The 25,104-nt window shown below is 54.0% G+C and overlaps 1 protein-coding gene across 1 annotated transcript in view; it reads left to right on the forward strand.

Annotated features, from left to right (window-relative positions):
- GTF3C1 (general transcription factor IIIC subunit 1) overlaps positions 1 to 25,104 on the forward strand; it is a 70,447-nt gene that overhangs the window by 35,744 nt on the left and 9,599 nt on the right. The window contains exons 11-29 of the mRNA XM_032430726.1: positions 273 to 409; positions 1,399 to 1,552; positions 3,952 to 4,055; positions 5,213 to 5,394; positions 6,803 to 7,078; positions 7,351 to 7,496; positions 8,111 to 8,208; positions 8,715 to 8,811; positions 8,924 to 9,101; positions 11,802 to 11,943; positions 12,240 to 12,375; positions 13,008 to 13,089; positions 13,224 to 13,412; positions 15,286 to 15,443; positions 17,300 to 17,442; positions 19,220 to 19,301; positions 19,560 to 19,672; positions 21,666 to 21,728; positions 22,583 to 22,676. Coding sequence (XP_032286617.1) covers positions 273 to 409; positions 1,399 to 1,552; positions 3,952 to 4,055; positions 5,213 to 5,394; positions 6,803 to 7,078; positions 7,351 to 7,496; positions 8,111 to 8,208; positions 8,715 to 8,811; positions 8,924 to 9,101; positions 11,802 to 11,943; positions 12,240 to 12,375; positions 13,008 to 13,089; positions 13,224 to 13,412; positions 15,286 to 15,443; positions 17,300 to 17,442; positions 19,220 to 19,301; positions 19,560 to 19,672; positions 21,666 to 21,728; positions 22,583 to 22,676 — 2,574 coding nt within the window. The remainder of the gene's footprint in view (positions 1 to 272; positions 410 to 1,398; positions 1,553 to 3,951; positions 4,056 to 5,212; positions 5,395 to 6,802; positions 7,079 to 7,350; positions 7,497 to 8,110; positions 8,209 to 8,714; positions 8,812 to 8,923; positions 9,102 to 11,801; positions 11,944 to 12,239; positions 12,376 to 13,007; positions 13,090 to 13,223; positions 13,413 to 15,285; positions 15,444 to 17,299; positions 17,443 to 19,219; positions 19,302 to 19,559; positions 19,673 to 21,665; positions 21,729 to 22,582; positions 22,677 to 25,104) is intronic.

The following is a 25,104-nucleotide window of genomic DNA, read 5'->3' on the forward strand; positions in this document are numbered from 1 at the left end:
AAGGAACGGGAGAGCGCGCGCACAGCCCTCTTCTTCTCCCTTTTTCTCATTTGGCACACATCCTAACATACCGAGGGACAACTATGTGAACCCAGACGCCTGCCTCTGCTTCTGTCTGATATTCCCAGAGAGTCACAGCCCTCTGGACTTTCCTTCTTGAAACGTGGGCATAGAAATTCCCTAAAGAGGCAAAGCGCACCTGCGGCGATGGTGTCTGGCCCCCTAACCTCACTGAGCCCGTTGTGTTCTTATTCTCTTGGTCCCTGCTCTAGGAGAGTGGCAGTTCCCAGAAGACAGGGAAGCATGGCCCAGGCCAAGACAAACCCCACGAAACTTACCGGCTCCTCAAACGCAGGAACCTGATCATAGAAGCCGTCACCAACCTGCGCTTAATCGAGAGCTTGTTCACGTAAGGAGCCGTCTGTCTGTCTTGCACTAACAGTAAATCTCAGGCCAGCTCGTTGTCACAAGCCACAGATATGACCGAGAGGCTTCTGAGTCTTCCTCTGCTGCATAGATTCTCACGGCATCCCTGTGTGGTAGAAAGGATTTAGCACTTGGTCTAGTGATTCGGGAAGTGTAGACGTTGAGGAATATCGAGCCCCTAGACGGGGAGAGAGTGAGTGAGCGAGAAGTGGAAGGTGGGGAAAGGGCAGGGCCCCTCTCTTTCCTTGGAGAAGAAACTTAGGCAAATAATCGCATCAGCTTACAAACTGTTCTTAGTTCTGCATGGAGCCTCTGGTTCAAACGCAGTCTGATATGAAAGCAAAAACAGAGATGCAGGTAGAGCTTCTGTGTCTGGGGCGGCTCTGTGCACGTAGATGCTCCGCACTCCGGTGGGGTCCTCGTGACCCACCATCACCACCGCCTCCTGGGCCGCATCTTCGGGCGTCGGAGGCACCCAGCGTCAGAGCCGCTCGAGTAGAAGGAGCCTTGTCCTTGGTCAAGGAGCCTCGTCCTAGTTCTCTAACTGGGGGCTGGGGAGACAGTGCTGCCTTCGTCCCCTCGTCTGTACTGTGAGGGGTTTGGCCGGGCATTGCTAATATCCTGCTGGCCCTGCCATTCAAGGATCAGTGATCTGGAAACGTCACTGCAGTGACTCGGTAAGATCTAGACAGTGAGACGCACGAGGAGAGGAATCAAAGAGCTGCGGACCTGAGTATTGACTGCAGAACACTGGACCGTCCTGTGTCTGGGAGTTAAATTAGCACAGAGACAGGGTGCAGACAGATCCCCATCACGGCCCCCAGGGTCCCCATCATTGTAATGAATCACGCCCTCCCGTTGGGTCCCAGGGAAGGGCACAGCATGTGAAGCTGCTGTGAGTGGCGGCTTGTCTTTAGCTACCTCATGATGAGATTATTGGGAATATTAACTTCGTATTTGGTGATACCCCAGGATTCAGAAAATGATCATGGATCAGGAGAAGCAAGAAGGTGTGTCTACCAAGTGCTGCAAGAAGTCCATTGTCCGCTTGGTGCGCAACCTGTCTGAGGAGGGCCTCCTGAGACTGTATCGGACCACGGTTATTCAGGATGGCATCAAGAAGAAGGTACGCTAGGCTCTCCGGCCGCCCACCACGCCAGCCTCACGCTGTTGGCTGTTTTCCTGTCGAGCTCCTCTTGTCCTCGTCCGTTTTCCCTTGTTCCTTTTGTTGCCAGTAACTCAGTCTCCCGTTGTGCCTCCTCATCTGGGGAGCAGGGGCCATGGGGGCAGGAAACCCAAAAGAGGAATAACTCGCTTGGACCTCAGAGCAGCACGCACAGGCCCGAGAGCAGGTGTCCAGCGCCCAGGCCCGCCCTGAGTGACAGGAAGCCAAGTAGGACACACTGAAGTCCAGAGCAGTGCTGGTAGAGATTCAGCCAGGTTTAGCAGGTGGAGGGTGTAGACCAGGGCACCAAGAACAATTTCCGCGGAGACTCGAGGAAACGTCCCTGAGGAAGTGACGGTGGTGACTCAGGACGCACTGCACACCTGTAGATCTTCTGGCTTCAGTTTGTCTGTTCCTGTGAAATTTAAAGTTGGGGGCCATTCCCGTAGCACCTGGAGCTCGGCAGTCTGCACGTATGCTAAGACCTGCGTTTTTCAGGGTTGGAGGAATTAGAGAGAGCCCCGCTGGGCTCGGGGACCAGAGGGAAGGTGCTGCGGGGACAGGCACTGGTAATTGCCTCACCCTTTCTTTCTGGCTGCGTTGCAAATATCTGCCTTAAGAAAGCTGTGCTTTGATGTGGTGTTTCCTTAATAAGCTGGCAAGGTCATTTCATTTTTTTACTTTATTTTTTGGAGACAGTTGAAGTTTGAGAAACACAGAGCAGCGTGAGAAATGACTTACACCGTTTCTGCCCTTCCGGGTTGGCAGCTCTCATCAGTTTTCTGTCTGCTGTTAAGTCCCCTTGACCTTGCCCTTCTCCTGTCCCCTGCACCAACCTGCCACTCCTCCCCTGGAGCAGGCAGGGGGTCCTTGTGCTGACCTCTCTCATTGAAGGACAAAAGCCCCCACCCCTCAGCAGCAGCCCCTTAGATTTCTGTTCCTCTTCACAGAGCAGTTATTTTTTGGGAGGGGCGGGTAGGTAGCCTTCTCAGGACGGGGATGAGGGCAAGGAAATCTCGCCAGTCTAGGAGTGGCCCAGGGATCTGCTGTGTGTCCAGCTCCAGTTTGCCCTGGTGTCCACCAGGCAGAATGGAAGGAGAGGGTGGGGCCAGAGCGCCACGAGTAAGCCCCGAGGATCCCACGACCTCAGACGTGAAGGCACCAGTGCCGGGCCTGCTGCCACGGGCACCGCTGACGTCACTGTCCTAGTAGCCTGGGTGTGCCCGGCTGGGGAGGGCTGCAGTGCTGTGCATTGGCCTCCAGAGTCCGCTGAAGTAGCTCCCCGGCACTTTGTCCGGCGTGCAGGGCCCGTGCTGCCGGTGGGCTGCCCGCTGACCCCCTGGAGGTACATTGATTGGAGCTGCCGGGTGGCAGCACCCACTTCGGCCTTTGCTCCTATGTCCTGCCCTGCCCGCTGGGCCTTCGGGGACTGGACTGACCACTGTGCAGTGGGGGAACGGGAATGTGTTGTATTTGCACCATGCTTGTAAATGCTCCAAGGTGTTGCCTCCCTGCATCTCATTGGAGCCTCACAGAAGCCCCCAAAAGTTGGCAGGGCGTTGAAGAAGGGTCCCCATTTCACAGATGAGAAGCTGGTCCCCGTCCAGGCGGTACTGCCCATTCCGTGTGACCCACCTCTCCCCATGAGGCCTTCCGGCCAGAGTCACCTGTTTAGGAAACCTTACCTTGCTCTGTCCTGCCAGTGGCAGAGACGGAAGCGAACCTGGCTCTCGGGGGGCCGTGACCGTGATGCCTGCCATCTCTCGCCCGGCCACCACCCTCGCACCCTTCTGCTCACCTCCACCAAGCTGTTGCCCTTTGTCACCCCAGATGACGCACATGAAATGGTCACCACCCTAACTGTTTAGCTTCAGTGCCTTGGACGAGGTGAAAGGACAAAAGCGGCTCTAAATCCTCTGTCATTTGGTTTAGACGCACACCTGGCAGGAGTCCCACGACGGCGCTCTCAGTGAGGGCAGATTAATGAAAGCTGCTTACCTTTTCCAGATGGAAGCCCTCAGGACTCAGGAGCCACTGTGGGAAGTTCTCAGATAGCTGCGGTGGGGTGTCAGGAGCGGGCCGCAGGGCAGGCCGCTCTCTTTCCAGGGCAGACGTTCCTCACCTGACCTGAGCAGCACATTTCCAAGGGCAGAGCTTTCTCGCTCGCTCACTCGAGGGATCTTGGTGCCAGAAATTGTAATGGCAAACTGTTCAGCGACGCCTTTTGCTTCGGTCTCAGATGTCTCTTGGAAATGTTAATGAAAACAGGTGTCAACAGGGTGGCACCCGCCGAGGAACCGAGGTGTAGAGCTAGATCTCCCTCAGCTCCTCCCCAGACACTCCGACCTCTCACTCTGCAGGTGGATCTGGTCGTGCACCCATCCATGGACCAGAATGACCCGCTGGTGAGAAGTGCCATCGAGCAGGTCCGTTTCCGGATCTCCAATTCCAGCACAGCAAACAGGCAAGTGGCGGCACCCCACAGGAATCCATGGAAGCTGCCTGGGTCTTTGTGTCCCTGCCTGTAGCAGTTTCCACAAACACCCTTTATTTATACTCAGGCGAGATCAGTGCATTCACTGGTTTAGGAGCAATTTCTGGATTTTTTTTTTTTTTTTAAGATTTTATTTATTTGAGAGAGAGAGCACAAGCTAGGGGAGCAGCAGAGGGAGAGGGAGAAGCAGACTCCCCACTGAGCAGAGAGCCCGATGTGGGGCTCAATCCCAGGACCCTGAGATCATGACTTGAGCCAAAGGCAGACGCTTAACCAACTGAGCCACCCAGGCGCCCCCAATTTCTGGATTTTTAAGGAAAAAACAAAAGTCCTGTTGTTCTTCATTCTACTCTGCCTAATGGTGTCGACAGAGCACTCCAAATCATGGGCCCTGTGAAGTGTGAAGCTCACTTAGTCTCCTAATGGCTCAAAATGAAATCTAGTTGCCTTTCTGAGGCCTTGTCTAAATTTGTTCGTAAACCGTCTCACGGACTGAGAAAACTCAGGGGTGGGAGAAAATTCTTAGCTGGGTTTAAACTGGAGGTGGCCAGTGGGCGGGCACAGGGCTCCACGTGGAGTGCAGACCTTGGCTGGAACCAGTTGGTGATGGATTTCACATCAATTCCTGATCTCTGGCACTGTTTTTTAAATTAATTAATTTAGAGAGAGCGAGCGAGCAGGGGTGGGGGGCAGAGGGAGAAGGAGAGCAAGATCTCCAGCAGACTGCCCGCTGAGCACAGAACTCGATCTCACCACCCTGAGATCATGACCTGAGCCGAAGTCACGAGTTGGACACTTCACTGATTGAGCCACGCCCAGGTGTCCCAGATCACTGGCATTTCTGAAAGTGTCAGAGGACCCAGCACATTGGGCTTGCTTTTCTTACAAGGTAGCAGCTGCCCTGTAGGTGGGGGTGCCCTCTGCAGGTCACCACAGGCCCTGTCACCTCCAGATGTCTAGTGACCTGACACATTTTATTCATTCACATCATCTGCTTGACTCTGACAGGCAGGTGAGGTTGAAACTTCAGGGCCAAGTGGCTTCATCTGATTCCCGAGGGCAGACCCCGTCCTTCCTCCCAGTGCTCGTTCTCCCAACATGCTATCGATCTTGTATTTGAACTGCAGGGTTAAAGTGCCCCAGCCTCCAGTGCCTCAAGAAGTTGAAGAAGAAAGTCAAGGAAAAGAGGGTCCGAGTGGATCAGGAGACTCTCAGCTGAATGCTTCCTCTAAACCAGAAAGCGGACGGGTGAAGAAAACTGATGAGAAAATGGGCATCACCCAGCTGAAAAATTATAACCCTGTTATAGGTAAAAAAGCAGCTCCACGTCAACATCTGGTGCTGTGTCATTGGTTGTCTGCATGATGATGTTTGAGTCACTTGCTGTTCTGCGTTCTAGCACTGGGCTGTAGTCCGAAGAAGCAGGTCTGAATCGCTAGCTGGGTCATGTGGTCCCATGGCCTCCAGTGGCCTCAATTTCCCCATCTGCACGGTGGGCATGAATCTTGCCCTGCACACGTCACAAGGCTATCAGGAGACTCAGATGAAACTGTGCTAGATCGTAACGTGAGGAATTGAGTCACAAAGATGAATTCCTTCTGCTCAGTATCCTTGGGCTGGAACATCCTCTAAGCCACTGAAAACCTCTGTTGTTCCTGACCTCATAACCCTTCTGGTAGTTATAGTCACTGAAGAGTTTGGACATTTGTATAATCTTCCCAGAGTCCATTCTCGGACGGGGTTGCCTCCTTCCTGTGCCCCCACCAAGCTGCTCTGACGTGAATGCGTGCAGGGCACGTGCCGATGGCCGGGGTGGGGCTTCACGCCTCTCTTGGCCATAAGCCTACTCGTTGGCGGGGGAGGGCAGAGGTGACCTGGCAGGGTGCGGACCATGTCCTGGTGTGGCACCCAGCCCAGCAGACCTACGATCCCAGGCGGAAGAGGCCGTTTGTGTGACCTCCCTCTCTGCGCACGTGGTCACAGCCGTGTGGCCTGCCTTCGCTCTTTCGGGCTTAGGAAGTGCAGGCTGAGGGAGGGCCCCCGGCAGGAGCAGGTGCAGGTGAGCAGCGCCCGCGCTTGCGCAGACAGAAGACGGTGAGCGTGTTCCTCCGGTGGGCATGGCGGTGGAGGAGGGCCTCCTGGCCGCCCGCCCCCGCTGCCCTGCTCCCGCGGTTCCCTGCTCCCTCACCTGTCTTCTCTCCCTGGGGAAGGCCAAGGAACGCTTTATTTGTGTCGTCAAAAAAAACCAGATGATTTCAAAGAACCTAGATTTGGGGATATTTTGCACAGCCCCATCAAGCCAGGGGGCCCCGTGTGGAGGTCTGGCAGGCTCTCTCCAGGGACACCCTCCTCCTCCCTTGCTGCACCCCATCACTGCGGCCTGGCCCTCCACTGAATGTACCGGGCGCCCGTGCATCTCCGGCACTTCGCGTTTGTCCCAGGGTGCATGTCCCCAGGTAACCTGCGTGCCCCCCCCACCTTGAAGACCTCACTCGTCCTCTAGGTGGAGTTACAGCCTTCTTCCCCCTTCCTCGCTTTGTTTTCTGATACATGATTCTAGGTGTGTCGTTATTTGTGCCCTTTGCCCTGGAAAGTAAGTTCCGTGAGAGAACATTTGCTGTCTCCCTGGCACGTGGGACTCAGTGGTTCTTAGGCGAATTGATCTGAAGTGAATCTGGGAGTTCTCAAGCGCTGTCCTCCCTGCTCTCTCACCTCAGTTCCAGGACTTGGCCGCTCTCTAGGGTTTCTGCCCAAAATGCCTCGCCTGCGGGCAATACACATGTTTCTGTGGTACCTAATCTATGGGCACCCTACCGGCCACATGGGGGACAAGCCAGGCCTCGGCAGTACAAGAAGAATGGGAAAGCAGCACCTGGGCAGGATGAGAGTCGCATCCTCCTCCAGAAGTGACGTAGAGGCCTCCTCTGCCCCACCCAAGGACCACCAAGATGGAACCCCCCTGGAGACTGAAGTGGAGCTCCCCACGGAGGAAGGTGAGGTGTTCCCGAGGCAAGCACGCCACAGCAGCGTCCAGGGGGGAGTCCTAGTGCTTCTTCCTCCTTATCCTCTGAACCGGCTGCATCCCCATGGTGCCCTGATCAAAATAAAGTCATAATCCAGACTTCCTGAACCCGTGGGCCTCCTGCCTGACAAGTAGGGTTTTGCCCGAGTTGTGGTGAGAGGGAGTCAGGACCTGCTGGGATGATGTCACAGCGCCCTCGTGACTGGGACCCTGCCTGTAGCGCTGACTTTGATTCTCTCCTAGTATATGTGGATGAAGCCTCATGGAAACGCTACGTCCCTCCCATCCCAGTCCACAAGGACTTTGGCTTCGGCTGGGCTCTCGTCAGTGACATTCTCCTCTGCCTGCCCCTCTCCATCTTTGTTCAGATTGTGCAAGTCAGTTACAAGGTACTGATGACTCCCGGGGCTGTCCCTCAGCTCTAGGCCAGAGAACCTACATTCACCCAGTCAAGGGAAAATACTTCAGACTTGGAGTTGTCTGGATGCATGGATGGATGGATGGAAGGGTGGGTGGGTGGATGGAAGGAAGGAAGGTGGGAGGGAGGGAGGGAAAGATGGAAGGATAGATAGATTGGATGAATGGGTAGATGGTTGGGTGTATGGATGTATGGGTGGTGGAAGGATGGAAGGAGGGAAGGAAGGAAGTAAAAAGAAAGATGACGGGGAGAGATGGTGGGATGGATGGATGGATAGATTGGATGGGTGGATGGAAGGAAGAATGGATGGATGGATGGATAGAGATGGATAAATGATTGGATAGGTGGATGGTTGCCTGGTGGGTCAAGGGAAATACTTCAAAGACTTGTTCTTATGTTAGATCAGTCAGATAGATTGAAAGACACAAATAATTATAACAATAAAGTATATTTTTAGAAATTTGGTAAATACAGAAAATGGGTTCAGAGAGACCACTGTCCAGAAAGGAGTGGTACTTGTGTTTCATGATTCTTGCAATTGACCCTGGCCTTGAGGGTGAGCTGATCCTAAAAATGATCTCTTAGGTAGATGACCTTGAGGAGTTTCTGAACGACCCTCTGAAGAAGCACACGCTGATCCGCTTTCTGCCCAGGTCCGTCCGGCAGCAGCTTCTGTACAAGAGGTGAGGTCCCTGGAATGGACACAGACTGGCCGAGGGTCCTGGCAGGCTCCCTGAAGTTAGGGCTCTGAATGATCGTTCACCAGGAAGAGGAAAGGGTTCTGCCTTCCAGGTTGCGAAGACCTGAGGTTTTCGTTAATTCAGCGGCCCTATGAGCCTTGTGGATAAAACATGGGCAAATGAGAGGTGCAGGCGGGTAGATCTTATTACCGAATTCCAAGGTTAAAAGAACCTAAAGTCTGCTGCAAGTATCGGGATGGGTTTCCCCTTTTGCTGCTTGTACTTTCTCAATCAGTCCCCCATGTAGGATCGCTGCTCCATTGCCCTGGCTCGGTGTTGGGAGGGGGCAGAATCTGGATCTCCACCCAGGGCCGGCCCGAGGCCAGCCCTCCAGGACCCACGAGGTAGAAGGGGGAGCCACGAGCGAGTCATGCCCCTCAGCCCAGACGCAAACCCTCTGACCACAGCTGGTTGTGTGATTGGAACCCCCACTCCCCTCTGTTTTCCAGACGGTACATTTTTTCTGTGGTAGAGAACCTTCAGAGGCTGTGCCACATGGGGCTGCTGCAGTTTGGCCCCACGGAAAAGTTCCAGGATAAAGATCAGGTGACGCCTCTTACTCCTGAATGAACGGGGTCCTGGTGGCTGAGCAGTTTCCAGACAGCTGACCTGACCGTGGTTCTGAGATTCGTTCTTCGCCCTGTCCACGTGTCTCTAGGTCTTCATCTTCTTGAAGAAGAACGCGGTCATCGTCGACACCACCATCTGTGACCCACATTACAACCTGGCCCACAGCAGCCGGCCCTTTGAAAGGCGCCTGTACATCCTGAACTCCATGCAGGATGTGGAGAACTACTGGTTTGATCTGCAGTGCGTCTGTCTCAACACCCCTTTAGGTACCGTCTGTCTTGGCGGGACCCCACCGCTCCACCTGCTTTTTGTGCCATCACCGGGGTTTCGGGCAAGAAGACACTAGAAGTGGCTGCTGGCTTTCAGACTGCTCCCCAGAGACCTAGAGTGTCCTTGGGGCTCCCTTAGAAAGGGGGGCGGTGGGCTCGGAATGGGGGGCTCCCAGACCCCCTACACCCGTTTCATCCAGGCCACTCTGCTTGGTCCTTATTCACTCACGCGTTCAGGAGGTATTTGCTGAACACCTCGTATCTGTCAGCTCTTGGGTCTGCCCGTGAGCGAGGACATAGCCGTGTCTGCCTTCACTCCAGATCCCGAGTGGGCCCCGTGCCGCGGAGGAAGTGTGCAGGGGCATGCATGGAGGGCGGGCTGCTGGGGTGGTCGGGAGCAGCCTTTCTGAAGGGGGGGCACTGAGCGGAGCCAGCCAAGCCCAGAGCTGGGCGAGAGCCCCACAGGCACGGGCATGGCCAGTGTTGTTGCAGAAACAGAAGGGGCTGGTGGGGGAGGGCAGCTGCCAGTGGAGAAGCAGTGGGGGGTCGTCCGAGCGCTGGGGGCTTGCAGGACTTAGTACAGGCTGTATCCGGAGAGCAGGGAGAAGTTCGCCCTGCCTGCTGGGTGGGGAACGGACTGAGGGGCCGAGAGCAGAAGCAGGGCTGTGACGCTTGTCTAAGACAGAGCTGTCCGCTGGTGACCGTGAACGAGGGGGGCAGCTTGGGAGGTATTTTGTGGGCTGTTTTTGTTTTTGTTTGTTGGGAGGTTTTGGGGGGGGGCGGCGGGGGAGATATTTTGGCGGAAGACCTGAGCAGATTTGGCCAGCAGGTCGGTTGAGCTGGGTTCGGGGATACGGCCTTGGCTTGCATCTTCTTCCTGTCCCTGGAATGTCCCCCGACCTGTGTCCACCTGGCAGTGGCCACAGCTGTGCCAAGCATCGCCTCTTCAAGGACGCCTTTCCAGCACCTTTACACTGTTTTCTGGTTTCCTTCTGGGGATTCCTCAGGCCCAGGAAGTTTGGCTTCCATCCCCTGGTGTCTTAAAGTGCCCGGTACACAGTCGGCATCCCATAAATGTTGACTGACTAGATGGAGGGTTTATGGAGGCCGTAGATCAGCGCTCTGTCCTCTAAGCCAGATTCCATCTGGTGTCTTCTTGCCACTTGGAGGAAGAAGGGATGTCACATCCAGTCCACACCTGGGAAGGAGCCCTCGTCCCTTCCTCCTGTCACAGAGCCAGAAGATCAGGAGTACACTTTGCTTTTTGCAAAGCAGGAGTCCCACATTTATTTGGTAGAATTGTTTAGTGCCGGCAGGGTAATGAGCCCCTGTATTTAGAACCTTTAATGTAATGGGTCCAGACAGGACCCATTTAAACTGTGTGTTTCATGGAGTTCTCTGGCATTCAGTGAGCTAGGCTTTTACCATTTCAGATTTTTAGAGTGCCCTAATTTCCCTGCATTTTATACCGAGATAAAAATTTGTGAACCAGTATGTTATCTGCACCAGAGTTGTTGAGGCTTGACAATTGGTGAGTTTCCATCCCTTTTAGTGTTCATGAGCGGAAAGTGGGGAGGCTTAGAGTCCATTAATCAGGCATCGATTGTCCCTTTGTTCACCGAACATTCGAGGAGGTTCTGGCCCGAGGACCGAGGGAAAAGCACCATATAATAGGACGTGAGCATCCTTTAGAGCAGGGGTGTGCTGAGCACGGGTGTATACCAGAAGCACCTGGGGAGCCTGCTGAAATGAGGATTCCTGGGCCCTGTCCAGAGCTTTGGATTCAGCAGGCGTGGGGATGACCTACATCTGCATTTTGAACACACAGCATGGCCTTAAGTCCTCCTAGGTTCAACTGGCCATTCAAGTGCATGACCTTGGGCCTCCCTGAAGCCCTCTCTGAGTTTTACCTCCATTTCTGAGCTGGGAACAGCAGCACCACCACCTTATGGGCTGAAGCCAAGCTGGAACACGGTGTCTTACATAAACGCCTGCTGAGAGGTGTGGAGCATGGGCTCTCGCCACTGCCCCTTGGCCCCCACCCAGACCCAGGTCTGCCATCGAGTGTGTTAGAAGACTCATTGGTACCCTGCAAATCACCATAACCTTCCTTTGCCTGACTCAAGCAACAATTTAGTGTAGTAGTTTATATTTTCTTGGAAGAAACGCAGTTTTCTTTATTGTGGATTAACAGCACATGATTGCTCAGCTATGTTAATGCACCTCTTGGGCATGCGGGAAACATCTGGCTGCCTCCCGCTGCCCACTGGGCCCAGGGAAGCTGACGCCGCACTGAGCTGTCTGTCCAGATCCCCGCTGATCCCGACCCCTCAGCCACTGCTCCCTCTGGGCTAGCGCCCGGGAGCTCCACACGCTTCCCCCGAGGAAGGAAGCCCGGGACCCCTCTGCTCCCGATTCCCCACCCCCGTTGGGTTCTTCTGTTGCCGGCTTGCCTTCCCTGCTTAGCGGAGGTCAGCCAGAGTACAAATCCTTCACTCGGTTCACCCACCAGTGTTGAACGCTCTGACATCGATGATGAGGCATTTGTACGAAGAGGGTCTCGCAGTCTCAGAGCCCCTGCGCTGGTCGGGAGCAGACGCGGGAAGGGAATCTCTCTCTCACCCCAGCCGTGCGCCCTGGCCGCCCCGAGCTGCAGGAGCACACCATCCTCAGGGAAGCTCGTGTTTCGTTTCCTAGGTGTGGTGCGCTACCCGCGTGTCAGGAGGAGCAGCGCCCAGGATCAGGGCCTTGAGGAGGAGGGCAGTCTGCAGAAGGAGCAGGAGAGCGCCATCGACAAGCACAACCTGGAGCGCAAGTGCGCCATGATGGAGTACAACACGTGCGTCCCCGCCCCACACACACCGGCCCCCCGTGTCCGGCCCCGCATGTAGGGCCGGGAGTGCCCCAGGCTCTGGGTGGCCGTGGGCCATATTGTTCAAAAAAAAAAAAGATCGGTTGCCAAAATTTAAAAATTGGGAATTTTACATAAATATCTGGGGTTTTTGACAAGTGCTTTGCTTCTGTCGGGTATTACCAAAATAGGTAAAAGTTAGAAAAAAGACCCTCAGCCATGGCACAGGCTCTCTCTTCAGTTCCCAAGAGGGGCTCTCTGTCTGTTTACTTCCCGCCTCTCAGGGGCAGCCGTGAGGTTGTGGATGAAGGCTCGATCCCCGGGGATGGGCTGGGAGCCGCTGGGCTCGATTCCAGTTTCTACGGGCACCTAAAGCGCAACTGGATCTGGACCAGCTACATCATCAGCAAGGCCAAGAAGGTGGGCTTCTGGGGGGCAGGCCCCCCCCACCCCTGGCCGGGAGCTGCCCGAGCTACCCATCCCCCTTGCCCCCGTTTCTGAACTGGTAAAACAAAGTTGACCAGAGGCTCAAGTATTTATTTCCGTATGTATGGTAGGTATATCAATCTGGCCTGGCCTATGTTTTTTCAGTGGGTTCTAACCGATTCTGTGATGTGGACAGGTATTCCTTTTTAAAGAAGGAACAGGGGCGCCTGGGTGGCTCAGTTGGTTAAACGACTGCCTTCGGCTCAGGTCATGATCCTGGAGTCCCGGGATCGAGTCCTGGGTCGGGCTCCCTGCTCAGCAGGAAGTCTGCTTCTCCCTCTGACCCTCCCCCCTCTCTTGTGCGCCCCCTCTCATGTGCGCTCTCTCTCTCATTCTCTCTCTTTCAAATAAATAAAATCTTTGAAAAAAAAGAAAGAAGGAACAGAAAGTCTGTGAGACAGAGCTCAGACACGAGGAAGTGCACAGAAGCAGCCCAGCCCCTGGAGCAGCCCACCTGCCCCCGGCCTCTCGGCAGAAACCTGAACGCCTCTGTGCATTTGATGCTCTGGGCCCCTGGGGGTTCAGGGAAGCCCCCGCTTGATTCCAGTGATGCACTTGCCTTTTAGGAGAACACTGCTTCTGAAAACGGGCTCATGGTGAGGCTCCAGACGTTTCTATCCAAGCGCCCATTGCCACTCGGTGCCGGAGGTACGTGTGCGGGGAGTTCACCCCAGAAACAGACGTGGGGCCAGCTCAGGCCACATGGCTACGGCACGTTCCATTCGTCTTCTGGCCCTCACGGGGCACATCCTGAGATGCTCACCTCCTGTGCTTATTTCTAGGCAGTGGCAGGTTGAATATCTGGGGGGAAGCCAGAGTGGGAGCTGAGCTGTGCGCTGACCGGGAAGAGCAGTTCGAGATTGACCGAGAGCCCATGCTGGACAGGAACCGGAGAGTGAGGGGTGGAAGGAGCCAGAAGCGGAAACGGCTGAAGAGAGACCCTGGAAAGAAGATCAAGAGAAAGAAAAAAGGTTTCATGATGATTGCTTGTATCTGTGAGCCTTGTCTTTGTACATTCCGGCCCAGAGAGAGGCAGTCATGTCTCTGCGGCCGGGGTGAGTTTTGCCCTCAGACTCGGGGTTCTGTTTGCCCACCGTCTGGGGGGCTAACTGCGTGGTTGCCGATTTATTCCCCACATCGAGCTGGCAGACAGATCCGCGAGCTCCTGATGTGTTTTCCCTGTCTTTGTGTTGTAGAGCACCTTCTCAGTAAGCTCCCTTGCTTCAGTTTCTAACTTCATCTCAACTGAGAAAACTGAAAAGTCTTTAGCAGAAATCCTCATCACAGCCCAAATCCTATTATTCTTTTGGTTTGGCTTTTAATATCTGCATCATGTTAATCAGGCCAAAGTCCAAAGTCCTGTTGCGTTTGTAAATTAGAGGAAAGGTGGGAGTCGGTCAGGCCTGCAGAATCTCTTCCCATCTCAGGAACCCCTGAGGCGTGTTTTGGAATCTTGGACAGTGAGGAGACCGGTGTGCTTCTTCGACCACTTTTACATCCTCGAAGTGGTCTGTGTGTTGTAACAACGATCTGATAGCTATAGCGCTTTCAGACAAGAACAGAATGTTTAAACGGGAACCTGTTTTCAGTGGTTTCTTTGGCTGGCGTTCATAACAAGTCGCCTTGTGTCCGTTGGAAAGGCCCCCTTAGCACAGCCTATCCAGATATGCGTGAGATCAGTTTGGCTCACAAAGACCTGAATTCATCACAAGGCAAAATACGGTGGTGGTGTCCCTTGGAATCCCAAATGTTCTCGCCCTACTTTTCTTCTGCCTTAATTTGGAAAAACTTCCTAAACAAACAGTCTCTTGGAATTGGCAGTAGCATATGGTGTTTACCTTGTGAAACTGCCATGGGGAGGAGATGTTGAAAATAACCTAGTGGGTAAGAGCTTATGGTTCAGATCCTGGCTCCCGACTAGGCTGTGTGACTTGGGGCAAATCGCTGTATCTCACCATGTTTCAGATTCCTCAACTACAAAATGGGGTTATAACTGCCTCCTTTTAGGGCTGGTGCAAAGGAGAATTTTTTTTTTTTTTTTTTTTAAGATTCTGTTCATTTTAGAGAGCGAGCGAGTGAGAGAGCACATTCGAGGAGGGGAGAGGGGCAGAGGGAGAGGAAAGGGAGAGAATCCCAAGCAGAGTCCACGCCAAACTTCGAGCCCAATGAGGGGCTTGATCCCACAACCCCGAGATCATGACCTGAGCCAAAACCAAGAGTCAGATGCTCAGCCAACTGGGCCACCCAGGCGCCCTGCAAAGTAGTAGTTTAATTATGCATTGTTATACATAAAAAGCTTAAACCGGTGCTTGGCACGCAGTCAATATTCCCATAACGTTGGCAACCGCACTGGGTGTTTTATACCCAGTCTGGCTCAGTCCTCAAGGCAGCCGTGTAGGATGCGCCTTGTCCCCACGGTGCCCCAGAGTTCACACAACATCTCTAAGGTCACCATGCAGGAGCATGGTGGGGGCCCTACCCAGCACCACAGTGGGAAGAGTGGGAGATTGGCAGATAATAGGAGGCTGCATTCAGGCCGCCCAGCCTGTCACCATGAAATCTGACCAAAGAGAAATGATAAAAGGGGTAAAAAGAAAGAAAAAAAAATCTATCTATATATATATAGATATAGATAAATATGTCTGTCTATATATATATATATATATATGTATCGAGGCCTGAGTCTTTTGTGGTGAGTTTATCTGGCTTCCGACACAGCGTGATTCTGATAACCCTTACCCTTGGTCAGATCTCACTAGCTGAGTAGGGACCCTTCCCTCTCCAGAGTGACAGCTCCAAACCAGTTGTTAGAGGCTCCCTCTCTTTTCCCCCTGATATTCTCAGAAGAGTCCCCCCAAGAGAAAAGCAGGAGCCTGCGTTACCACGATGAGGCCGACCAGAGCGCCCTGCAGAGGATGACCCGGCTGCGTGTCACCTGGTCCATGCAGGAGGACGGGTTGCTCATGCTCTGCCGGATTGCCAGCAATGTCCTCAACACCAAGGTATTCAGCGCCCCGGGCCCTGCTCCTTCCCGGCCTGCAGCCTGTGGCATGGCTTCCTCTCCTGTGGGGAGCCCTTTCCCCGTGTGGCCCCTGGGGCACTCCTCTCATCTGTTTTGCTTGGCCACCAGGAAGAACATTGCCCAGAATCCTACAAATGAATGCTCCCATTTTTGCACATTTCTCTCCAGCCTTGGGGTAACACACACAAATCTTTGCCTACCTGCAGGCTAGGCGGCCCAGGGTTGTTCTCTCCCTCTTCACCAGGGGTCTGACACTTTCTGCTCCCCTTTTTGCGCCCTCATCAGCCTGGAAAACTCCCCTCTCTATCTCTCCTAACTGTTTATCATTTCTGGAAAGGCTTCAGTGATCCTGCCAATTGGAAGTAATGACCGTGTTCTTGCTGTGCCCCTTGGACATAGACTTTCCATGCTGCTTTTGCTGCTGGTCCTTCTTGGCCCGTTGGCGCGGCTGCGCCTCACAAGGCAGGGAGACTCGTTTGTTTTCGTAGCTACAGCCCCCAGCATGGTGCCTGCTGCACGGTGCTCGCTCGGCCGCTGGGTACTGAGTCAGTGTGGAATGGTGATGGCGGCCTCGGCCTGGCTCCACGCCTTCCGTGCCACCATCCCCCACACTCACGTGTCCTCCGGGGCCGTGTCCCTGAACCCCGGCGGCTGGGGAGGAACTCGCTTCCCGGGTAGCAGATTCTTCCTCTTTCCTCTGATGTCACCACCTCCAAGAAGGTCCCGAGGCCCAAGCTGGAGTTCAGCTCCTCACCCTGTTCCCCACGGCAGCCTCACTGACTCCTACGCTGTCTGTTCCCGCCACTTTGTGCTATTGGCATCTTCTGAGTTTGCAGCAAGGCATAGGGAGCATCGAGGTAGGCAAATGTCCAATCAAGCTGGTTCACCGAAGCCACTGGAGAATGGGCTCTGCCACCTTCTAGTGCAGGGCCCCTTCTAGGTCGTAACGCCACCGGGTAGCGTGGGAACAGCAGCTCCCTCCGAGCCCGGTTTGTGTACCCTGTCCTCAGGCATGCCGGCCGAGAGGTGCAGCCCTCGGTGCCCTCTGCCTGCAGGCTCATTGGATCCCTTTTCTGGACCACTTTTCCCAGATGTTCTTTAACACCCCCCCCCCCATTCCCTCCTAAATACCAGCCCAATCCCTTCTCCCAGAAGCAAGCTGGAGGTGACGTGTCGCTGTCCCTAGTATCTGTCCTTTGCCTCTGCAATGGCTTTCCATCGCAACGCTGACGGGAGGGAGGTGCCTCCCGCCACCCACCCTCCATGCAGCTGGAGGGGCCCGCAGAGCCTCCACTCCCCTGCTTGAATTGACACCAGATTCTGGGGCCGCCTCATTCTGGGGGCTGTCGGAAAATAACCTTGTCGGCAAGCCCCCTTCCCTGTCTGGGCTCTGCCTTCCTGCACGTTTTGGCCGAGACGTTCTCCTGAGTCTCTGATGAAACTCCTTCAGTGCTTCTGTTTCTGCTGATGTGCAGCATGTTTCTGAGCACACATAACATGAACTTAAACCTTTAGAACCGTCTAAATACAGTGGTGTACTCCTAACGCTCCCTAACATATTGCTCCTCCAGACAGTATTACCCGACACCCTCTGAGCACCTGTTACTTGCCAGAAGACACTCTCTCCCAATGAACATTGAGGACTTGGGCTTATTCTTCGCCCAACACCTCACTGGTGCCAGGCACGTAGTCGGTGCTCCGTAAATCTCATAGTTTGGGGTATCTGCTGCGGAAAGAGGCACCACAGAACATACCCTCCCCCCTCCTTTACGTTAAGAACCTGGAACGTGGGCTCTGAGGATACTGACGTTCCATCTCGGTTTGTGTTTGCTCCAGGTGAAGGGCCCCTTCGTCCCCTGGCAGGTTGTGCGGGACATTTTGCACGCTACCTTTGAAGAGTCTCTGGATAAAACATCTCACTCAGTTGGACGAAGAGCTCGCTACATAGTCAAAAACCCACAAGCCTATCTGAACTATAAGTAAGCCTCGTTTGAACTTTCATAACTTCAGGCCAAGGTTGCTCCCATGCTTCTAGTTTGTTACTCTTCTCTCGTCCCGTTTGCTTAAGAGTTGTCCGCTGGCTCACCAACAGCCTGTCCCAGTGTTGGGGTCCGTGATTTTTCAAGGGCCGGGCCTGCTTCCGGGCCCTTCCACACATCCAGTATCATGTGGACTTTAGGCCAGCCTTGGGAAGTAGGTGCTGTTCTGCTTTGCTACCCAGGAAGAAACGGGCCGTCTAGGCTAGGTGGCTTACTGAATATATCCCCTCTGTGCCCACCTCTTTCTCACCCGGCCAGGGCACAGTACCATCGCCCGCCCTGTCAGCCTCCTTGACAGCCCCCTCCACAGGCACGGGCTTGAGTGGAGAGGGCCAGAGAGCATCCGAGTGGGGTGCGGAGGGGCCCAGGTGTTGCTGCCAGCACGAGAGGGGGGCCAGGAGGGGACACATGGCGGGGTTGGGAAGGACTGCTTCCACCAACCGGTTGTTCGTGCCATGGGTCAGTAGGAGAGCTTGGCTCTGGCTGGATTCTGAGCCTTGGGCCACCTGCCATCAGCCAGGCTGTAGAGAAGAACAGCCCAGCCCTGGATTGTGGAGAAAACTCCAGCCGGGGTTTCTCAGCCTCAGCACTATTGACATTTGGGGTCAGATAATTCTTTGCGACGGGGCTGTCCTGTGCGTTGTAGGCTGTTTAGCGCTGGATGCCAGTAGCGTCCCCACCCCCAGCCGTGGCAGCCAGACATGTCTCCAGATGTCTGCGGGGGCCAGTGGGTTAGACATAGCGAGGGGCCTTCCTGCAGGGAGCCGCTGGCCCCTGTGCATAGAATCTTAGACTTCTCTCTCGCAAAGGGCTCTGGTCACCTGCCCCAAACTCCCATTCTTTCAGAGTGGAAACGGGCCCAGAGAGAGGATGCCGGTTGGCCAGGGTGACAGGGCGTTGGCAGTGGAGTGAGTTCTGGGACTTGGGCTTCCTGGCCCCTGCCTGAGGCTCTTGCTCGTGTCCTGCAGCCACAGCCGGGGGACGGGAACACGAGGGGGCTGTGGCCTGCAGCTGCCGGACCTAGCACATGGCATGTAACCACTTGGAGGCCGCTCCCTCACTTGTGAGCAGGGCAATGCTACCAACCGTAGCCACCCCTGGCCCACGCGCCCCAGCCCTTGGCAGACATGTGACCTTGGGGGCCCCTACACCTCACCGAGCTCTCGAATGGAATGACGGTCTCTACCTTGCAAGCTCTTTATGAAGGTGCAAGTGCCCGGCTGCTGGGAGCTCTGCAAACACCTGTTGCCTTTCCCTCTGTTTCTTTTTGGGCAAGTCAGGCTCTCTTTCCGTCACGGAGAGACAAAGATGTCTGCAGTGGACAGTTAGTGCTTTTGACTAATAGCGAACACCAGGGCCTGGATGATAGTTTAAAATTTACAGTACACTTCCACATAGCGCATCTCGTTTGGTCCTGGCCAGATGCCTGTGGGGGCAGGCAGGTGGGAGTCGCTGTTCTCAGTTTACGTGTGGCGGATGGAAGCTCAGAGAAGCCAAAGGAGTGAAGCCTGAGCAACAGCGGGCCTGACTTGAATCAGGGTTGGTTGACCCCAAATCCTTCCTTGTTAAGAGCTGTAGTCACCCAGCAGATGTATAAGTAAATCATACCTTGTAGTTAGCCAAGGCCAGACGTGTTAGAACAGGAGCCTTTCCTGATGGTTCTGAACACAGACATCATTACAATGGCAGACTTCACGTTTGTCCTCTCTTCCTGCAGGGTTTGCCTCGCTGAGGTGTACCAGGACAAGGCACTTGTTGGAGATTTCATGAATCGAAAATGTGATTACGAAGACCCAAAGGTAGGCCCTGTGTGGTCACTGGGCTCGGCCTGCCCTGAAGGCAGGGGGGTGTAGGTTCCTGTCTGGTCCTCCGGGTCCCACAGCGCCTCTGCCGGCTTTGCAAATACGGACGTTGTTCCTGAGCGTCTGGGAGATCAGCTCATCAGTTCTGGGAGGTCGCTGCTCTGGGAGTTTGTTACAAGATTTTCCTTGATGTGTCAGCAGAACCTCCCTTCGGGGCGAGAAAGGGCTTAACGTCTCGTTCTCCCACGTTGAAAGGTTTGTGCCAATGAGTTTAAAGAATTTGTGGAGAAGCTCAAAGAGAAGTTCAGTTCGGCTCTAAAGAATCCTAACCTTGAAATCCCAGACACGCTCCAGGAGCTGTTTGCCAGGTGAGGTTCTTCGGGGAAGTTTCTGTGTGATCCTTGTGGGGCAAGAGGAAACGTCATGCCTGGCCACAGGCATCTCCCTTGGTCAGCACTTCCATGGCCTCGCAGCTAACCCTGCCGTGTCCTTGACTCAACCACCTCGCCTCCTCTCATGGGCAACTTGAAAACGGGAGACCCCTGCCATCCGTAGCACCCCACCGGGTGTCCCCGTTCCTTCTGCCGTGGAGGCCCTGCTGCTGACCTAATCCAGGCCTCCGCAAGTGGTTAGTATGCTTTTGCCAAGATTGCTCGTTTGACATATGCGGAAACCAAGCTAGAAGTAGCTCACCCAAGGCCACGGTGCTTGTGAGCCGCAGGGCCAGGATCTGAACTTCCACATTGGGTCTGACTCCAATGTCCCAGCCCTTTCCAGCTCAACCAGTAGGCACCTGCAGAGAACATACTTGGCTTTGAGCATAGAACCCGTGAAATGTTAAAATCTAGAGTTCTGTAAACCAGGCCTGTTTCCACTGCTTAATCCAAATGTGAGTTCCTTCTTACCACCCTCATCGAGACGGTCCCTCTGGCCACTGGATTTTTTCTGAATCTCTTCCTATAGAGGTGACCGTCATCGATCCTTTCCTATTTGGGAACGTATGATACGGTTGTAGCTAGCCCCCAAACGTCATTTGGAGATCTCGTTCTTTGATTCAACCAACAAATAATTCACGTCGTGCCTGTGTATGCCAGGCCTAGGGAGCGATTTGTAGTCCTTTGCAGAGTTGACACCTGTTACTGTGTTTTGTGTTTTGTGTTTCTTTTTGCAGCAAACTGTTCCCCAGAACTCCCAAATGGCAAGGTTTATATTCAATTTTAAAAGTGCTTCAAATGACCCGTTCACCTATTTGTAATTTATAACCCCACCTATTTTCAGTAAATATATGGGGAGCAACTTTTAGTTACAGAAAAATACAGTTAAGGGGCACCTGGGTGGCTCAGTCGTTAAGCGTCTGCCTTCAGCTCAGGTCATGATCCCAGGGTCCTGGGATCGAGCCCCGCATCGGGCTCCCTGCTTGGCGGGAAGCGTGCTTCTCCCTCCCCCACTCCCCCTGCTTGTGTTCCCTCTCTTGCTGTCTCTCTCTGTCAAATAAATAAATAAAATCTTCTAAAAAAGAAAAAGAAGAATACAGTTAAAGATTATTTTAAAGGAGAGTTCATGAACCATTTGGAAAAAAGAAGTCTCATCCAGTTGTAGCAGTTTTAACACTAAATTTGATCTTGAGCATCCTCGCAGGCCAGGCAAAAAAGGAAATGGATCCAACAACTTTGAAAATAGTCCCATTTCTGAAAAGGTACTTCTTCTTATTACTAAATTTCAAGAGTTTACTGTTGCCAGGATGAATTTTGACTTTAGGATCATAGAAACCAAAGAAAAGTCTTACAGAGAAACAGCCATGTTTCTTAAAAAGTGAGTTTTGCGATTTCTTATATTTCTTTGCCTGGCTGTGTATTGTGAAGGCTAGCGCATTGGACTTCTCTTCTTGTATTTATTTGCTTGGTAGGAACACAAAGAAGCAGCATTACTTGAAGCTCAAAAACACAGATGGGGAAATAATCTGCTACCTAATACAACTACTCTCTTTTTTGGGTATTTTGTTCCAGGCGTCTTTCTTATGCTTGTTTGTAATCATAACGGGCCCATGATTTTAGATCCCTTTCCCTTAACAATTAACAGTGGCTCTCTGCCATTAAACACTTTCCTGTGTTGTTTGATAATTGTCAGTGAAATGAACATTCCTCATTTCCTCAACCCTCATTTTAACAACACGCTCATTTGGGGAGCAGAACGTGGTATGTTCTCATTGTAACTGACACGTACGTGTTTGAATTTTAATTAATGAGTTTTATATTTCCTCCAACACTTCAGCCAGTAAATGGCATGTTGAGTAAGTCTCCGCTCGGTTGGTGAAGGTCAGCCGTGTTCCACTGACACACTCATGTCTCGTTCCTTATGCAGATACCGAGTTTTGGCGATTGGAGACGAAAAGGATCCAACGAGGAAAGAAGATGAACTGAATACGTAAGCACCGATTGACCAAGTGCCTTTCCCTCAGCCGCTCGATTGGGCTGCCGGTGGCCCAACTGGGGACACTCAGGGTCATATCTAGCCTGCCCCCCTGTCTTTGAAAATAAAGTTGTGTTAGAACATAGCCACGCCTGGCCCATGTGCTGTCTGCCGCTTCTATCCTGAAGCATCAGGGTTGAGTGGCTACAACAGAGACCCCGAAATCTTTATTACCCAGCCCTTTCTGGGAGAAACTTGCCGACCCTAGCCTCATGAATCAGTGGCCTAGCCTCAAGGCGGGTTGAGGAAGGGATTTGAATTCCAGGCCCATGCGCTTTCCACACAAAGCTCTGGTTAGAAAACCTGGTTTTTTTCCATGTTGGAAAACAATATTCAGTTTGATTTTAGCTCTGTATTTCAGTGAGAAGCTTCTTTGGAGGAAAAAGTTGTTTAAGATTAGAGGAAAATGGGGCACATGGCTGGGTCAGTCAGTAGAGGATGAACTCTTGATCTGATAGGTAGATAGGTAGGTAGGTAGGTAGATAGATAGGGCGTGCAATTTTTGATTTCATAGATAGACAGGCTGAAAAAATCTCAGCGCTAACTGCATTTGTCAGTTGTCACGTAAACCCGTTTCCAGGGTACGGCACCCCTTACCCACTAAGTGGAAACGTTTCTCCCTGCAAAAATTGACCAGTTAGTAAGGCTTAAAAACCACCACTTGTTTTGTTTTGGTTTATGAATAGTTTTGGCATTTGGGTCACTTTTGTGGGATCACTTTTTCTAAATAAAAACTGCATCCACTCAGACTGAGCGGTGCCCATGGCTCACAGCCTCATGTGCTGTGCCCTCCTGCCACTGTCTTTCAGCATGGATGACATCCACTTCCTGGTGCTCCAAAACCTCGTCCAGAGCACGCTGGCCCTCTCGGACAGCCAAATGGAGTCCTGCCGGTCATTTCAGGTGGGTGATAGGGACCTGGCGACAGCTTCGCGGCAGCACTGTGGGGCTCAGGCCATCAGAGGTGGGAGCTGAGCGAGGCCCTCGCTCATTCTCTTCTCAGCTGTGCAGTCTCGGGGGGGCCCCGATTTCCCCTGAGACTCCTGTGCCCCCTTCTTTCATCTTCCAAGTGTGGGGACAGGATCCAGTGACTTCCAGAATCCCTCCCGGGCTGAGGTTTTGAGTCGAATGTTAATGCAGAAAATGAGGCTGAAGAGGAAGCGAGCCACGACAGAGAGCTGAGGGAGCAACTGACCTGTGCAGCTTCTCTTCTCCAAGCAGAATTCAGAAATGGCGAGCTGGCCAGAGGTCCCCGAGCGGGAAAGCGGCCTTTCTCTGGGCTTATCTCTGTCCCGGGAACGTAATGCTGCTCTGTCCTGGCTGAGTGAGGGTGGAAGGGAAGAAGGCGGTTCTCAGTGGACCCCGTCCTGAGCCTGGGGAGGTGCTGGGCTTAGCACTTGTTTGTGAACACGGAGACTTGCGTTTCAGAGGCGCGAAGAAGCAAGTGCCCGAGATCTCACAACACTCTCCGTCAGACCTGAGACCGTGGCTCCAGGGCCCCGGCGGGGAGGTGCGGAGGAGGGCCTGCGCCGCCCCCCTCACCGCAGCCGTGCCTCCCTTGTTCTTAATGACCACACCGGTCAGCATGTGGGCCCCGGGCCCCCCCACCCCCAGAGGCCTGACAGGAATGCTGCTGGTCCCCAGGACTCTGACGCAGGGTGTAGACAGCGGGGTGCAGACCCAGCTGGGGCACTGCCCACATTCTCCAGGTGGTGCTTGTTACTTTGGCCGCAAGGGAGGTGAGGAAGATGGGGGGAAATGGAGTGATTGAGGGAAAACCCGTGGCCAGGTGTGACCACAGTCCTTGTACAGCAATGGCCAGGCCCTCGCAGATCCAAGACTGAGTGTTCATGTCTCTTCTTGAATTCGGCACCATGAGGTGCAGTTGCTTGTCCAGCAGTGACATCTGGGACAGTCTAGTAGGAGGGTCCCCAGTCATCCTGTTCTTGCTATCCTTGGTGCCACGGAGCCCTTGAACCCTGCGTACTCACGTGAAGTGTGTGTGTTTCCAAGTGGGAGGCTGGTCGTGGGCCGTCGCCCCCTCCTCTGTGCCGAAAGCCTCATGTGAGCCGAAACATGCCAGAGAACAAGACTGGAATAGGGTGGGGTGGGGCAGAAGTCCCACAGAGACAGCCCCCAGTCTGGCCCCTGGCTCTGTCTTACTGGACCTGAGCTTGTTTAAAAAGAAAAAAAAATTGTTTAAATTTACTACTGACATTGCCCATAAAAATCCCAATTTCCGACTTCACCTGTGGCTGCGGAGGAACCTCTTGGCTGCGCTGCCCAGAAGGGATTCGAGCAGGACAGGACCTCGGGAGTGAGTCCAACTGCCCATCCCATGAGAAAGCCCAGCCCCAAAGTTAATGGCAAAAGCCAGGTCCCTGCGTCCCAGGCGGGGCCTGTCCCCTGCATCATGCTGCTGCTTGTCATTCCTCTGGTTCCGTTTCCAGGTGGTGTCCAGGCTCTCGTCCCTCTCCTTGACCCCCAGGGGCGTGGGAAATTGCATGAGAGCACCTGGGCCACCGCAGGAGGCAGGGCGCTGCTTTCGTGGCCCTCGCACCTGGCACCGAGCACTGGAAGGCCGGCAGGGACAAGGCCAGGGGCCATGTGTAGGATCCCACTCGGCTCCCTGCAGCCCCAGGTTTCTGGGAGGCGCAGTGCAGGGCAGTGGGTGGAAGTCTGGTGGGCTGGGCCACACTCCCTCCCTCCCTATACGTGGTCTGAGCGCTCCTGCGCCACACCAGCAGCTGTTGGGGGGATATGCCCCCCTTGTCGTCGTCTTCATACGGAGAAGAGCTGAGGCCACCAGGCTTTCCAGGAGAAGCTGCGTCCCAGCTTGCACTCGCCCAGGGGGCAGGAACGGTGGTTTCCTGGCCACTCTCAGCCCCTTGCCCTCTTCCCTGTGCAGTGCTCCCCCCCCCTCGAGCCTGTGCTCCACGGCTGACGTGGAAGCTCTGTCTAGAGAAATCGGGGGTGGTGTGCGGGCCTCAAGACTGACAAGGCCCAGTGTGTGTGCAGAGCCCCCTCCGGTTCCAGGAGAACACCCCTTGCTGCCCCAGCACCCCATCTGACCACCACCTTGGCTCCGATCCCCTGTCCTTCTGCAGTGGTGCAGTGGTGAGGTCGCTGGGCTCGAGGACAAGGCCTTGTTCTGTTCTTGGTCCCAGGCCTGCCCAGCGGTGTGGCCTCGGAGGATCCCTTGAAGTCCACGAGCCTCCATCTTCTCTGCCTCTCGTGGATCCAGGGCCAACGCAGTAGAGAACCTCCCAAGCCTAAAATTCTCAGGCCATGACACGTTTGCCTGGCCAGTGCTTTTGAGGAGACGGGTCTG

Source organism: Phoca vitulina, unplaced genomic scaffold, assembly GCF_004348235.1.
Source record: "Phoca vitulina isolate PV1807 unplaced genomic scaffold, GSC_HSeal_1.0 scaffold45, whole genome shotgun sequence".
NCBI lineage: Eukaryota > Metazoa > Chordata > Mammalia > Carnivora > Phocidae > Phoca > Phoca vitulina.